The sequence below is a fragment of the Myxocyprinus asiaticus genome, chromosome 46, assembly GCF_019703515.2.
Source record: "Myxocyprinus asiaticus isolate MX2 ecotype Aquarium Trade chromosome 46, UBuf_Myxa_2, whole genome shotgun sequence".
NCBI lineage: Eukaryota > Metazoa > Chordata > Actinopteri > Cypriniformes > Catostomidae > Myxocyprinus > Myxocyprinus asiaticus.
In genome coordinates, this window is record NC_059389.1 from 15,597,921 (window position 1) to 15,614,522 (window position 16,602).

At 36.9% G+C, this 16,602-nt stretch overlaps 2 protein-coding genes across 2 annotated transcripts; both read left to right on the forward strand.

Moving 5' to 3' along the window:
* The first annotated feature begins 322 nt into the window (after positions 1 to 322).
* Positions 323 to 5,942, forward strand: LOC127435700 (troponin I, slow skeletal muscle-like). Its single transcript, XM_051689326.1, has 6 exons — positions 323 to 328; positions 2,667 to 2,708; positions 3,163 to 3,294; positions 3,388 to 3,477; positions 4,899 to 5,072; positions 5,449 to 5,942. Exons 1-6 carry the CDS (start codon positions 323 to 325, stop codon positions 5,533 to 5,535), a joined length of 531 nt encoding a protein of 176 aa, XP_051545286.1. The 3' UTR covers positions 5,536 to 5,942.
* Positions 5,943 to 7,336: 1,394 nt separating this feature from the next.
* Positions 7,337 to 11,323, forward strand: tnni4b.2 (troponin I4b, tandem duplicate 2). Its single transcript, XM_051689940.1, has 6 exons — positions 7,337 to 7,618; positions 7,713 to 7,844; positions 8,716 to 8,805; positions 8,951 to 9,124; positions 9,273 to 9,362; positions 10,994 to 11,323. The coding sequence occupies exons 2-5, from the start codon at positions 7,740 to 7,742 to the stop codon at positions 9,357 to 9,359; spliced, it is 456 nt and encodes a 151-aa protein (XP_051545900.1). The 5' UTR covers positions 7,337 to 7,618; positions 7,713 to 7,739; the 3' UTR covers positions 9,360 to 9,362; positions 10,994 to 11,323.
* Positions 11,324 to 16,602: the final 5,279 nt, after the last annotated feature.

The window sequence follows — 16,602 nt, forward strand, 5'->3', positions numbered from 1 at the left end:
TGTCTGTTAGCGTTTCTGTGACAGCTGAAGAGTGTTCGACAATGAATGAGGAAAAAACAGACATTATGAATTTGAGCGAAAAACCAAAAACTTTTCTAGGAAAGGTGTTTTAGAAAGAAACGTAAAAGTAAAATATTTAGAAATGTGATTACTTTTTAGATTAAGTAATCAGTAAAGTAATCTAATTAAATTTTCAGAGAAGTAATTAGTAATTTGTAGTGGATTACCTATTTGGAGAAACTTATCCAACACTGATGGTGACTGAAGCAGTTGTTCTTTTTTGTTTCATGGAAGAAATAAGGTCATACGTTTTTGGAACTAAATGAAGGTGAGTAAATGATGAAAGAATTTTCATTTTTGGGTGAAATACCTCTTTAATTAGTAACATTAGGCCTACTATTGGTTGGTATAATAGACCAGAGAGAAAGGAATTGTATGACCCTTGTGCTTGTGTGTAATGTGTTTATGTCCTCATCCTGGAGGACATGCACACTCTGTTAAAATGCCACTCAGGAAGAGGTGGAGAAAAAATTGTCTAGATATTTGCACGTGAATACAAGAGGTCGTAACGGGGGTCTGTTTTGGTAAGCCATTCACATGCAGGATTCATCCCATAAATCCGTCATGAAATTCATAAAATGATTTTTCTGCTTCGACACCACCTCACAACTCATTCTCTCTGATTGCGTCCTAGTTCAAGGAAAGTCAGACAAGCTATTACATTCATAGCATCAAGTTTAAGAGATTCACACATGTTGTCATAAATACCCATAGGTTTTTAGTTTATTAATAACATTTGAAGGAATTTGTATTTGTATGGTCTGTTCATGACTCTTGATTTACAGCAGGACTTTGGACTTTACAAACAATCACACCTGCACTGTAAAATGGGATGGATGCATACACATCTTACATTCTCCCATGACAGGGCCATGCATGACTCCCTGCAGGGATTAGCAATAACCACTCTGTGTATTTCTGTAACAAGCTGCCTGTGTCAACTTTAGGGAATGTGTGTTATGAAATACTTTAGCTGGTTTCTAACAGAGAGACTTGGAGGAGTGCAGTTCCAAGATCAAGTGTCTTTTGAATTGTGAGAAGGGTAACGTAACTGGAGAACATTTCTTAGCCAGAGGTTTGGCTCCTGGTTTGTATTTTTCTGATCGGGTGGCTATTTCCTTTTGAAACTACATGTAACCGGTTAAGTTTAAAACTCTTGTTTTAGCGCAGTGGTGCTTCACTGCTGTTCAAATACATTTGAACTGATGAGCTTTTACTATGAGCTCAGTGTGGTCACGTGTGTTTTCAACCACCTCCCAATGTGGTTGACGTGGACAAATCTTAAAACATTTGGAGCCCATTTAAACCTGTCTTTAGCATTGTCCAGGTTCAAAAGGATCACCCAAAACACATCTTACAGTACACCACATGTAAACAAGGCCTATGAGAGGACAAGGATCAATATCATCAATAAGACCTTGAAACCAGTTCAGAGTACAGCAGACCTTAGGATGTCACACACTTCAGCACATTCATTATAAGCTTTCATGTGCTATCAAAGTCACCCTAAAACTGTCATACATTTCGCTCTGGTGAGTGACGGAAAAAAAATATTAACTGGCCTATTTGATTGACTGCATGATTGCTAGTTTCATTTTTTATGTACAAATTATTAGCCATACACAAAAGAGTACTGTCAATTATTCAATGCTTTAACCTTTTTTGGAAATGAAATCTTTGTAAAGAAAAGCTAAATCTCCAAAATGATAGCTCAGGCTTTTAAGGTCTTTAAGTTAGCAGTTAGCATCCAGTGGAATGGGGTCAAGGCTAGAGCTTGAAACAAGGCCCTGTGAAAGAATGGCAGCAATGTTAAAATCGAGCCAGGCAGGGAACACCACCAACCATGTGCACATTGGATCCAATCACAATGAATAGGTACGGACGGAGCACTCTGTAGAAGTGCTCTGTTTGACCATCTACAAACAATCTTCACAAGGACCCCAAATAAAATTCCCCTCTACATTGTGACAGTATCACTCCAGTGCCTTTCAGATACTTAGCACTCGTCACCTTTGCAGACAATGTTCTATGTCTGGACTGTAAGATAGTTTCCTAGTGACTCCAAGTCTGACGCACAGATTGAAGCTCTATTTCTTACACTGAATGATCAACATCTGACTTAAAATAACATATAATATGAAAGTCACTTGACTTTGCTTGGCATTGACCTCCAGCTTGTTTGAATTATGAAACATAGGTTACTTTGAAGTTAGGAACTTTTGAAAGACTTGTGGATGTTTCTTATGGCAGGATAAAACTATATGATATTCCTAAAAAATATTTCTGAGCACTCTTACAAAACATCTTCCCTTTTGCAGGATCTATTAAGAGGAAGAGACATGTCTAAAGGGTAAATATTAACTTTATTTTCAACACATCATAACGTATAATAGATCATAAAGTGGATCGATTTGTCTCTTTTGCTAATACATTTTTTCCACATCGCTTTGCATCAACATTCATTGCTGTAGACCAGTAAATTGATTTCCTTTCAGCAAGCTTCATGACAGCTCAGATTAAGATTAAAAGTTTTGGGCAATGCACAGATCTATTGTGTATTGAGACTGGAATGAACTGACATTAATTGTTTTTTATATCTCTTTCAGAAAAAGACAAAATATACTGCCACGTGGCGGCTTCTCTTAAAAGTAAGTTCTTTGCTTATTTTCAAATGGATAGTTCACCCAAAAATTATTTATTCACAACTTATATAACTCTCTTTCTTCTGTGGAACACAAAAGATGTAAGGTAGTATGTTAATCTCCATAATCAATTACTTTCATTGCATCTTTTTATACTGTACATACAATGAAAGTGAATCATGACTGAGACTGTCATTCTGTCTAACATATTTTGTGTCATATGGGTTTGGAACAACATGAGGATGATTAAACTGGTTGAATTATACCTTTAATAAATATCATTTGGTTTTAGCAAGGGAATATGAACTGTTTGCATGCTAAAAAATAGCATTGGAACTCCTAATGGAAGGGCAATGTACAATAGACTTGAATTCTAGATAAAAGGTCAATTGTTGGCAGTGTGCTGCTGTAGGGGCTGAGCTGTGTGCTAAGTCTACTGGAATTTGCTGTTACATTACAGACCAAACTATTGAAAAAGGTGTTGTCAATGCTAGCAGATGAAAAGAAGCAGAATAAGAAAGAGAGAGACAATGCTCTTAATGAGAGAGTTCCACCTCTCAAACTATCTGGACTGTCTGCACAGGAACTGCAGGTATTCAGGTATCCTAATATCAGTTATCTGCTCCAGCAATATGCAAAAATAAAACTATATCCACGATTTAAATTACTGAACATTTCTGTGCAGGATCTTTGCAGAGAGCTTCACCACAAGATTGATGTAGTTGATGAAGCCCGATATGACCTTGAAGTGAAAGTGGATAAAAATGAAAAAGAGGTAGCGTCTTTTCCCTTAGTTGTGTATCACTTTTAAAAAGATAAATGAATGATCAAGTCATTAGTAGTCATGAGTATCAGGGATTTAAAAAAAATTGTTTTTGCGGAACGTAACCGAAAGTCCCTTTCAACTGTTCCTGAGTGAAAGTGTTTTTTTTTATTTTTTTATGCTGGTAACCAGTTAAAAAATGAGGATTTTTTCATTAAACCAAATGCCAAAGGGTTTATTACAGTACATTTTTGAATTATACCACTCTCTTTTTAGTAGAACATAGGCAAGTGCTTTTATCATGGGTGTCATTTTGTTTGAATAAGTGGTGGGGACCAATTCAAGTGCTCTTAATAAATATTTCACATGATTAATTTGATAACTTGATCCATACATTCAACACTGACAGTTCTGGGATTTTGTTTGTCAGTAGATAAAAACATGGGTCATTCAGATCTAAGCCAGAATGACTGATTGGTCCCATGGTAGAGTTTTCGTCTCTAGTACTGGATTTCTGAGTTCTGCATTCGTATCCGCACTAAAATACCTTTTTATTTTAGTAAACGATGATTACTTCTGTACGCTAGTTGATGTACATCATGAGCGGGGTCAGTTTGCATTTTGCTTTGCAATTTAAATGGAAAGGAGCGCGAGATGTGGAGTAAGTGAAGTGCGTCTGGATGCATGAGAGAACATCACTACCTGCTGTCAATCAACGGCACAACAAGCACGTATTATAACATTAAAAATAGCAAACTCAAGTACTGGATCACCACTTTTTATAACCCACAGGAACACAATGGAAACTCCTGCTCAAAAACTGGAGATGTTTCTTCTGCATTAGACACTTACTTGACAAAAGGTATTTTTAAAAACTGGAGATGTTTCTTCTGCATTAGACACTTACTTGACAAAAGGTATTTTTAAAAACTGGTGGGGACAAAATTGGCAAAGGCAAAATGTGGTGGGGACATGCTCCACCCATCTCACCCGTAAATGACGCCTCTGGCTTTGATCCTGAAGAGAACCGATGCATCACACATTTCTTTGCCTAATTGCATGTTGTAGAATTAAATGTTTTTTAAAAACATTTTTTTTTTATATATACATATTTTGGGGATATATTTAATATTAAGAATACATTTATTGAAAAAACATTATTTTAAATAAGCTACTGTATACTATGCTTGTTATGATTTCTATGCTGATCAAAAATTGGACTGCACATTTTTGCTTATTTTGGTGAAGGAAGTGCTTTCGAGCTTGTTTTTTCCAGACCAGGAATGAAAAAATACTGTTGGCTATCGTTCAAAAATACTGAACTGAAATGAAAAACATTTAGATTTTAGACCGTGATGAGAATAAATATGCTACCAGCTGTTTTAGTTCCTGTAGCTCAATTTGTAGAGCAAATTGCTAACAACCTGTTTCAGATCCAGACTCAGACCCAGAAGATTTGGGACATGAAGGGTTCAATGAACAGAATCAAACTGAAGAGGGTTAAGAAGTCTACTGATGCTATGTTTGGTGCTATGACCAAATCCAAACTGTCATCAAAGTCTGATTTCAAAGCCAACCTAAAAACAGTAAAGAAAGAAGAAGAGAAGGTAATGCATCTTTTTCTGTGTTAGGAGCCATTCACACAGGACACATGCTTGAGTTCAAAAACAGCAATATACAGGCAACAAAAGGGACTAGAATGCAGGTGTCTAAAGACGTATTTTTAAAGTTGAACTTTGTTTATCTTGACTTGGCATCCTAAAAACGAGGCCCTCACGAGATGCTAAAAACACATTGAGATGTGTCAACCATCAAAGATATCTGTCTTGTGCACACAGACTATTTAGAAACAGCGCAGAAATGGATGCAAAAATGTGCATTGTGTGAACATCCCTTTAGAATTCTAGAATTTTAAATTGATCATTGTAATAAATCACAGTTGTTATTACCAGTATTCTTAACATCCATTTTACACATTTATAGAAAGAAGAGGTGACTAACTGGCGTAAGAATGTGGAGGCAATGTCTAGAATGGAGGGCAGGAAGAAGCTCTTTAATGCTGTTCAATAAAAATGTACAAAGCAACTTTGTCACATGATGTCTAACATATTTAATGGTTTGCATTTCTCAGATATTGAGTGTTTTGTGAAGCATTGTAAAAAGATCTTTCAGTTAACTCTGTACCTAGAAAGGGAAATGAGATATGTATACCAAGACTAGGAGGCACCCACTACATTTATGGTTCTATGTAAGAAAATCCAAACTGTACAAATTAGATTATTTAAGTTGTTGTTACTATTGTCCATTAAACACAGAAAACACTGTTTATATTGTTAATAGGTGTGTGTTTTTGTAGGAGACCTTAGGACTTAGTTTGTCTTTACCAGTGCCTCCCCTTTTCTGCAATTTGTATACAGTCTGTATACATGTTTGGTGTATTGAAATGCTAAATACATAATTTATTCATGAGAATTAAGAGTCAGATTGGAAATGTATTTGATAAGTTGTATGCATCGTTGTGAACTAGTTATGTCAGCATTGTTAAGAAAATAGATGTCAGTAATTGTAACACTTTCTACTCTAATGGGACAACAAATTACAATGTAATGGCATTCCAAAATTAAATTATCCCATGCGATGAAGGAAAATGTGTGTCAACATGCAATTCCTTTGCCAAACAAATGGTGTCAATGTGTCCCTCAATGACAAGCATTGCTATTACTCATTGGTTTTATGTTACCACATGCTGTGTGTATATTTACCCAAATTCCATGTAATGCAGCCTAGTTAGGGTTGATTCTTCAAGTGCAATTGGTTAGTATTTTTGAAACATACGGAAAACCTTTGGGAACCTAGTGGGAATAAAAGCCATATAGTATAGAGTATAAACCAACAAGAAGATACACTTGTACGCCAGCTTCACGTCTTCAAGCTGATCTAAGTTAAACAGGTGACTGAAACAATGCAACTTTTATTGCTGATAAATTCAAACTCAAGGTACTCTCTGATCACTTTCAGAGTTGCATAGAGGAAAAATTCAGAAAAGCCTTGTAGATTGTCAATAAAAAGAGCCAAGCTGTGGACAATGTATGCAATTGTGCTTTGATTATACTAAGTAAAGTGAGCCTCAGTGCATAAGGGTTCAGTCTATTTTAGTGAGCCACTCAGAGGAGACCAAAGAGGCCATAAAATTTGCCTGGGCTTCCTTGTCCTCTGACATTGTCACAGTGTACTCATTGCCTTGGAGAAGTCTTTGGAGAAACAGGTATGAACTATCATACACATTGGCACTGTTAACAGTAAAACGAATGTAGTGGATTCCTCTAAAAAATAATATAATTATCCATGAGACAATTGTTGACATACAGGAATAGGATAGAGTTATAAAATGAATGTGGCTAGAACAGCCCTAATTTGGTCTTTGGAAAAATTGATAAAAGGCTTTGGTATCATGGCAATTCTGAGTAGAGTTTGAGACTTTGTTGAGGTCAGGACACAATTTGGAGAAACAGGAGACTGATTTGCTCTCCATTTATTCTCATTGCTGTCTTTGAGAAAAATAAAAGTGATATTAAAGAAATCTCATGTGCCATTTTTCTAATTTTGCTGGCTTTCTATCTAGTTTCTCTGTCAGGTATAATTGTGTTCCTAAGGGTAAATGTTTTTTTTTTTTTTTTTTTGCATAGTTTGTGAAAGTGACATTTACCACAAATGTTTATGTTTATGAAGGGCATTTCTAGTTTACTCTGTCTTGAGTGTTAAATGTAACTGCTGCTTACGATTTGAGCAGATTTTGATCAGTGATTTGCACCAATTTAGTCAAAAGGTTTCCTCTCTTCCATCTTTAAAGGAAATACTTAACAGGTCACAATGTCTGAAGCGTAAGTACTCTTTCTTTCAAGTTTAATCTCTAGATTCATATCTGTTATCTTAAATTAACATGATGAAAACATTCCTAATTATTCCCTTTCTCATCAACTAAAACTTGCTGGTTTAGACCGGTTAGTGGACTTTATTACTTTCACTATAATAACTTTATTCTTTACATATGTCTAAAATGTCAATATTTTCAATAATCCCCTGCAATTTCCTCTTTTAAACCTTTCAGAGACCCAAATCTAAGATAACGGCATCCAGGAGGTTGTTCCTAAAGGTATAATTTGGCTCTCTTATTTTAACAGTGAAGAAATACGTTCTAACAATGATACATTTCACAACGGGCTACCTTTCGAATATATTTGCTTCAGACAAAACTCCTGAAGAGGGCAACCTCTATGCTCGTAACTGAGAAAGAGGAGAAACACAGGGAGAGAGAGACCACTTTGCGTGAGAGAGTGCCACCCCTACAACTGTCTGGTTTGTCTGTTCAAGAGCTTCAGGTGTGTGCAGATAACTACAGTTATGCTTTTTTGAATATGTAAAATAATATGGAATAAGTGGTGCAAAATATTTAGTGAAGTTGCACAGTTTTGCTTCATTTGCAATCTATATGCTGTCACTAAGGCTATGTTCAGACTGCAGGCAAATCGGATTTTTTCTCAAATCATATCTTTTCAGGCAGACTGTCCGCACTATTAATTGCAAGTGATCAAATCAGATTTGCGCGTTCAGACATAACCAACCTATCTGCATGGGTTGCTTTGGTAACGACGTTGGCGTACCCACGTGACGATGCTTTCAAAACAGATGCGGGAAAAATGGAGGTGCATCATCTCGCTCTCCAAATAAACGCCCTGTTCAAACGCGGTGCAGAACTCCTCCGTCGCACAAGAAAAAATCAGCGACGGAGGAGACTGGTAAATATGGTGATGTTCCGTGCTGCAGTCACGGCCAGCTTATGAATACTTCCGGCATTTCCGTCACCGATTTTTGACGTCATCGTTGTGTGTCGCGTTCAGAGTTACGCAAAAGACCATTTGAAATCCGATTTGAGTAGCCAGAGCGTCCGGACTGAGACGCATCTGAAAAAATCAGATTTAAATCGCATTTGAAACCACCTCCCGATGTGGTTTGAATCAGATTCGGAAAAATCAGATTTCATGTGGTTTTTTTGTGTCCAGACTATAAAAACTCATCTGGATAAAATCTGGATATGCAAAAAATCGGATTTTTAGTGGCAGTCTTAACATAGAAAGGCAACCTTTGAGCTTACATGTATTGGAATACATATAGTGTGTAGCTTCATAAGAAATAGCATTGTTGCATGACACTTTCTCCAAGTAAATTTTTTGTACAATATTGTTTCCTCAGGCTCTCTGCAAAGACCTCCATCAAAAGATTGATGTTGTAGATGAGGAGAGGTATGATATCGCTGCCAAGGTGGCCAAAAATGAAAAGGAGGTACTACACCCTCTATCGATGAGCATGTTATACTGACACCATCAGGAAAATCATATTAGTATCTCATTAGGTTCAGTTCAAATACACTGTAACTAGCTTCATGTTACTCCACTTTAATAAATTCATGAATGTGCGTTGACTTCAGATTTCAGATTTGAACATAAAGATTACTGAACTTAGAGGCAAAATGAAGAGACCTGCACTCAAGAGAGTAAAAATATCTGCTGATGCAATGTTGGGCGCTCTTCTGGGCTCCAAGGTCAAAGAGTCTGTGGATTTCAAAGCCAACCTTAAGACAGTCAAGAAAGAAGAAGAGAAGGTATTGCATTCCTTATCCTTTGTCAATATACTGTACAAACTATTTGCAAGCAGGTTTGAAACATGTTCACTTATGTTTAAGTGGTATAATGTGTTTTATGACATGATATTTTAAAGCATATCTGTTTGTACACATGTCCCTCTTATAGAAAGAAGAGGTGACTGACTGGCGTAAGAATGTGGAGGCCATGTCTGGAATGGAGGGCAGGAAGAAGCTGTTTGATGCTGGTCAATAGAGGGTAAAAGAAAACTTTCAAAAACTTTTCCACTGATCTTATGGTTAAGAAAGTCTTTTGTTAAAGGAATAGTTCACCCAAAAATGATTTCTCTCATAATTTAGTCACCCTCATGCCATCCCAGATGTGTATGTCTGAGATTTTTATAAGAATATATCACCTCTATAAGTCCTCACAATGCAAGCAAATAGGTGCCAACACATTGACGCTGAAAAAAGCACATAAAGGCAGCATAATAGTAATTCATATGACTCCAGTGGTTAAATCCATGTCTTCAGAAGTGATGTGATAGGTGTGGGTGAGAAACAAATCAATATTTAACTCTTGCTAGAAATTCCTCTCCCTGCCCAGTAGGGGGCGTATGCATGAATAATGTGAATCACCAAAAACACAAGAAGAAGAAAGTGAAAGTGAAATCTCAAATTTGAGATTGACCCTGCATTCCAAACGGGATAGATCCACCTCCGGGGAGCACTTTGAAGGGGGAACGATTGTGGCCGCCATGATGAAGGGTTGTTCCAAACCGAAGGGCTCATAAATAGCTGCTTGAAAGGGCCCTTCGAAACAGGCATTTCCGTAGGGTTCAACAGATGGACACTTCGCTGCCAAGCGGACCAGAACTGGAGCATACGTCACAAATTTGGAGGTTTGCAAAGTGTAATTTAGTGTAAATTAAACCAGCTGCAACTGCAATCTGTTTCTATAAACAAAAACATGTGACATCCCTTCATCTCCATAACCTATAAAAGCTTTTAATTATTATACTGAACTTTTAAAATTATTTTAAACCACTGGCTTTTTGTTTGAAACTGGTTAATGCTTGTGTTATTTTAATATACATTTGCTGGATCAGTTATTCTAAAGGACTTTAAATAATATCATAATAAAAAGTGGCATTTTATTTTATTTAATAAATGCACTGTACATTTGTTTATTGTTTGTTTTTTATTCAAATAAATAAAACACAACATTTTTAAACATGAAGCTTAAAGTTTTTATAAAGTAATAAAGATTTAAATAATTTATTTTCAGTTTCTTTTCTGAAAGCAGTTGCAGCATGTAAAATCATGTGTAAATATTTCTGATTAGGTGCAGGTGATGTTCATTAGCGTCAGCCTGTTGCGACAGCTTGGCTTGGATAGATGACGCTGAAGTCAGTTCCTAATTACTGATATTTTTTAGCCCTATACCCTTCAAACCTTCGAAGCTCTCACTCTGGAGGGTAAACCCTCTGAGGGGATTATGGCACTGGGATGAGCCCTTCGTAATAGAACACACCCTGATTGAGGAGGAAAGAGAATTTATAGTATAAATTACTTAAAATGGGTCTTATCGCTTCTAAAGACATTGATTTAACCACTGGAGTCATATGGATTACTTTTATGCTGATTAATGTGATTTTTGGAGCTACATAATTTTGGCACCTATTTAATTGTATCGAATGGACCAAAAGAGCTAGATATTCTTCTAAAATTTGTGTTCTGCTGAAGAAAGTCATACACATCCGATCCGGGAAGGCATAAGGGTGAGCAAATGATGAGAGAATTTAAATTTTTTGGTGAACTATTCCTTTAAGAATATGTGAAATTTTACACCTGGAATGTCAGCACTGAATTTGATTTATTTTCTTACAGGTAAAAACTATCAGACGTGACATCAGGAATAAGGGCAAAAGGCAGGGATTTTAAAACTACTGAAAATAATTGTACAAAGCAATGCCAAAAATCTATATATTATTTGAACAACCACCCTTTATGTGAATATTTATTCCTTTGTCGTTCATAGCTTTGGATCATGGCCTAATGTTAAGGACTGTCAGTATATTATTTCATTTGATAAAGGCACTGCATGTTTTCAAAGTGATTTAGACCAGAAAACATGTCTCAAAACCTTTGTTCTTTTAGTGTCACAAAAGTTCCTATGATGTCCAGGTCATTTTCTGTCTTAAAAATAAATGCTATCAAAGATAAACTAAATATTTTGTTTTTTACTTTAATCAGATTTACTGACTGTTTGAAACTAAAAGAGCCCATATTATGATAATTTACTGGTTCATGATTTTATTTTGGGGTCTACTAGAATAGGTTTACATGCTTTAATGTTCAAAAACACATTATTTTTTCTCATTCTGTACGTTGCTGCAACCCCCATTTTCATCCTCTGCTCAAACCCTCTGTTTTAGCTCCTGTCTCTTTAAAGCCCCCCTTTCCGAAAAGCCCAGTCTGTTGTAACTGGTCAACCGCGTGTGGGAAATGTAACACCCCTTATCATAACTGAGTTTCAGGCTTCCTTAACAGCTGTAAACACTATCGTAACTACGGTAACAGTGGCGTCGGTTTTTGCCTTACCAGTTTGAGTCCGAGTCCGATAATGAAAGTTTGGAAGAATAAGCTGATCGACCCGAACCACCTTCGCTAGCACAACTTGAGCAGGACATTTCACAGCGGTAAGTTTTAATTTTGTAGCTTTCTTACAAGTATACTGTTGATTATTGTGACCCTAACAAAGCTTCAAGTAAAAGACATGTAGTGCATCTAAGTTAGTCATCTTTTGCAGGAATGGGTGTAGCCGAACTTTTTTCACCCAAGATATGAACAGAGAACAGAGGCTTACTCCCGGTTTGTGAGCAAGTTAGCTATGGACTACCGTGGATAGTGGCCATAACATTACAGCTTGTAATTATATAATTATATAAGACTCTTGAGATTGACCATTTTGTTACACAGTTTTAGGTAAAAGCCGGCCCACAGCCTCAATAGTAAACCCTTACCAAAACAATAACATTACATAGCAAGTTAGCCGAGCACTACCGTGGATTGCAGATGTAAAATAACCGTTTGTAAAAATAAATCCATCTCCACACTTGATCACTATTCATGATCGTAAGAATGACAAACAGTCTGCATAATTCTACACAATTGTAGGTAAAAGTGGGCCTGCAGCTGATTAGCAAAACTATTTCAACACAATAACTAGCTAGCAGGTTAGCAGAGACCTACAGCTGTGCACTAGGTGTACAACGTAGCTACAACACAAAACTCTGCATCTGAACTCTCAGTAGCAGATAAATCTACAAATAATCAAGCCTGCTTACAGGTTGTGATCCTGAAGCGCCAGGTTGTCCCAACAAAGTGGGAACTGCACCATCTTTCAGGAGTAACCATCTTGGTTGTGGTTGTACTGCTGAAGAATAGTGGCAAAAATCAATTTTAATTACTGATTCTTCAATTTGTCTGCCTTTGGAAGTCCAAACAAAGAGGTTTTGCTTTCACAGTGAAGAAAACAGTGTCTTCTTGACATGGTGACAACACCAACCCAACTCATACTGATGGGCGGGTGGGCCAAAGTAGCCCTTAGGTGGGCATTATGCAAATGTGTTACATAGTGACGTAGATACTTTACGGAAGAAATGGCTGGACTACAAACCAGCTGTTTTGTGTAGTTCTTGAGCAGTGTTGTCAGTGGGAGAGAGTAAGTCCCTTTTGCGTGGACTTTGTGCTTTGTAACTTTGCAGACATTTTGCAAGCACAAACAGATATATTACACACTAAAGGATAGGTAAAATCCCAAAAAGCATAATAGGGCATCTTTAAAACTTCAGAGGTGTAGCAGAGAACACCTGTGGAAATTTTTGGATACAACGGCCCCAAATAAAGCAGGGTCATTAGGCTCTGGCCTTTCAATGCACTGTTGCCTGTTTGACCTCACTTCATAACAGACATAAAATAACTGTTGTGTCCTGGGGATACCTGCATACTTGTTCTAACATCAAACAACAATATTTTTAAACTTGTATAATTGCTTTGTATATCTGCTCTTGGTGACTTGAGGGCTCAGCTATCCACAATATTCCTGGGTCCCATGATGCTTTGCGGGCGAAGTGGGTGGAACTTCCGGTTAAGCATAAACAATCCTTATGTTATGTACTAATGTAGCATTAAAAATGAAGGAAACTTGAGAACAAATGATCACAGAATTATAGCGAGGCGATGTTGTTCTTCCTCACCTATCTGATAATGATTATGGGTTTGAGGATGATGGCCAAATATCACAAATATAGAGGCATTTTAGTTATTTTGTTGAGTCTTTATCCATCGATGGAAGAACCTGAGCAGACTAACCTGAAAAGCTATGTAGCCTGTTAGCGCCTTCACATCTGTAAAGTTGGACATGTTTTGAGAACTGTAGATAATTGTGGTTATTTTAAAGCATATATTGAGTCGAGTCAGAAGCTGTCGTCCAGACAGCAGGATGCTTGTGTATTACAGGACTATTTCGGATAAAATACAACTATTTTGCGGGATATGAATGTGTAGTAAGATCAATCTAGCTTTATAATTGTTAGTTTACATACATAATCTCTGTATCTAAATGCTATAACCTACATTACATGCTTTAGTGTTGATTGAACAACTGATCCTAATTTGTTGTTCTTGTGTAGGAAATAACGATGTATTAGCAGCCATAAACATTTATTTGGACATACATTATAAACATTGCACACAAAAGTGCAATGTTCTCTGTAAAGCAAGTATAAAACAGTATGTATTATTAAAAGCACTGTACAAACACATTTCATTGATACTGAATTAATGTCCACACTGTTTTCCAAATCACATTTTCCCCTTAAGGGAAGACAAGCACATTCTGCAAAGACACTCAAAAGAAAGTGAATTGCAGGCAGGAATGCAGGAAAGAGGAAAATCATAATACAGTTCATTTCAAACATGATAAAACATCTCACTACTGTACTTTTCTCATCTAATAATTATGGTCTTCCACTGTCGAATTGATCCATTTAGCATCACAGCATGAAAACAATTGAAAACATTGTCACTACTCACAGACAGTTCAGATAAAACGCTGTTCCTTTTTATACTCAGTAATAATGCCATTTCCAAACACGTGAAGCATTCACAAAGGCCAACGCTGAATATAAATGAACAAACTCTCAAAATATCTAATGAACTTTGCACACTAGTGTGACCATACGTCCTTTTTTCCGAACATGTCTTCTTTTTTTGGACCTGAAAAAAGGCTATAAATGTCCGGGATTTGGCTTTCTTCATAGTGACGTGCAGTTAGGACTCTCATACATTCTGTGTATTTGATAATCCGAGTTTTCGTGTTCACTTGTCCTTACGTGATTTTTCTGACAGAGAGCGGCAGACAGAAGGATGCTTGGCTGCAGCCTTCCGTTTGAGAAGCACAAAAATCTCTCTCTCTCTCTCACTCTCTCTCCCTCCCTCTCTCTCCCGGTTGCTTTCTGCGCGCGCAGCCGCGCACTGTATGTGTGTAGGCAAAATGTCACCAGACGTGCTCTGCGCTCTCAACCAGAATCATAAATAACATAAGTTGCGAAAAAAAATGTGACTTTGAAATATACTACTTATCAGTTAAACGTAAATTAATAGGACGGATAAAATAGACCATGATTAAAAATGTTCAACCCCTTCCTCTGATATTTGTAGTGCAACCTCTGTACTTGACCTGTAATGCTGGTACATCAATGCTAAAAAAGTCAGAAAATACAAAAACAAAACACAGATCAAGCCATGTGAGGGGTGAAACAAGCATCTACATTTTTTATTTATTTATTTATTTATTTTTTAAGATTTACACATTTCAAATGTATACAAATATTATACATGTTTAAATATATACATGTTAAAATAAATGTAATTGTTAAATAACATTTAACAATTACATTTACAGTGTACTCTTTTTGGACAACCACAATATGGTCACCCTAATGCACACACATCTGTTAGCACAATAACTATCGTTTATGTACTTCATTGCGCTTTGTTTCTGGACGTCTATCGCAGCCGGACAGAAATGGATAATATATGTAATCCCCGCACTTGACTTCTTGCCAATAAAGTGAAAAGAGCACACAAACAAATTATTCCAAGCTTTTTCAAACAGATGTTCCTAAGTCAATCCTTCTGTAGGCAGCCGATGGAAGAAGCAGCATCTAGGACTGGAGCGCTTTGCTTTGCGAGTGTTTTCTGATCATAACATTGCTGTTTTAGACTAAACTTTAGTTTTGGATTATTATTAGGGGAAACCATTAACTGCACACATTGTCCGGGGATTTTTTTTCAATTTTGGACGTATTCCAACATTTAAACAGCAATAATCTATCCGCATGACACGCAAGCAAGCAGAGACCGGCTACACACAAAACGTCAATCAATTGCACTTCCGCTAGCCAACCGGAAATTCCGCCCACCTACTGAAATACAGTGGACTCGCTGAGAATATTGTGGATAGTTCCATCTAGACAAAAATACTAGTATTTGAGAACTACTGTTTTGCCTTTTTTTAATGACTGAAATTCATAAATTATAGAATTTTTTATATTTGTTTTATTTCAACTTTAGACTCAATAATAACTAAACCAATTCATCACTATCCTCTGAAGGTGAACCTGCTTTACAAGATTAATAATGTGCATAGTCAACAAAGAATTTATTTAACCAATTTTTTGGCAATATAAACTTGTACAAGACTCTCACTTATTTAATGTTACTTAAACTTTTAAAGCAGAAATGTGTATTTTCTACGCCACATGTGTCACCAAACGATTGTGTGGCATGGCGGGCGTGGTCATGTGTCGGTCTGCAGGTGAGGGAGAGTGGTAAGGCTCGTCACCTGGGTCGTAATTATCTCTAAAACCTGTCTCACCACTCTGACGCTCTGGTGTGCCTTTTCAGTGTCCCTCCGCCATCACTATAATGAGAGACAGGTGTTAGAGATAATTACGACCCAGGTGACAAGCCTTGCTGCTCTCCCTCTTCCGCAGACTGATACATGACCACGCCCCTCATGCCACAGCTTGAACACCTGACTGTCTCATTTCGAAGGCTGTGTGCTAGATAGGACGTGTCCTTTGAAGGTTGCAGTATACCGAGTGTCCTCCTTTAAACGAGCCTCGTTTAAAGGAGACGGTTTTCGTAGGACAAACGAAACGTAACGTAACATGGTTGCTATGACAGCACGGCACTCTTTAACAAAGCGTGAGCGCTTTGAGTGAGAAGGGAACAAAGTCCCTCCGGAAGGGAATGTATGAGGTACATTTTAGGAGAGTTATAATGATGTAGATAGAAAAGAAAATAGATTTTACAGGTGTACTTTTAGTCTAACACTTTAATTATATATTAATATAATTATACATATTATATACTCTGCACCCATCTACTGAGGTACTTCAACTTGGGAATTAACATTCCTTGCATTT

Excerpts from the sequence above, each read along its gene's own strand:
- LOC127435700 (XM_051689326.1), top strand. Across the intron at positions 3,295-3,387 it reads TGTCTGCACAGGAACTGCAG|GATCTTTGCAGAGAGCTTCA; the intron begins GTATTCAGGTAT and ends ATTTCTGTGCAG. Across the intron at positions 3,478-4,898 it reads TGGATAAAAATGAAAAAGAG|ATCCAGACTCAGACCCAGAA; the intron begins GTAGCGTCTTTT and ends AACCTGTTTCAG.
- tnni4b.2 (XM_051689940.1), top strand. The coding sequence starts at position 7,740 with ATGCTCGTAACTGAGAAAGAGGAGAAACACAGGGAGAGAGAGACCACT. Across the intron at positions 7,845-8,715 it reads TGTCTGTTCAAGAGCTTCAG|GCTCTCTGCAAAGACCTCCA; the intron begins GTGTGTGCAGAT and ends TTGTTTCCTCAG. Across the intron at positions 9,125-9,272 it reads TCAAGAAAGAAGAAGAGAAG|AAAGAAGAGGTGACTGACTG; the intron begins GTATTGCATTCC and ends TCCCTCTTATAG.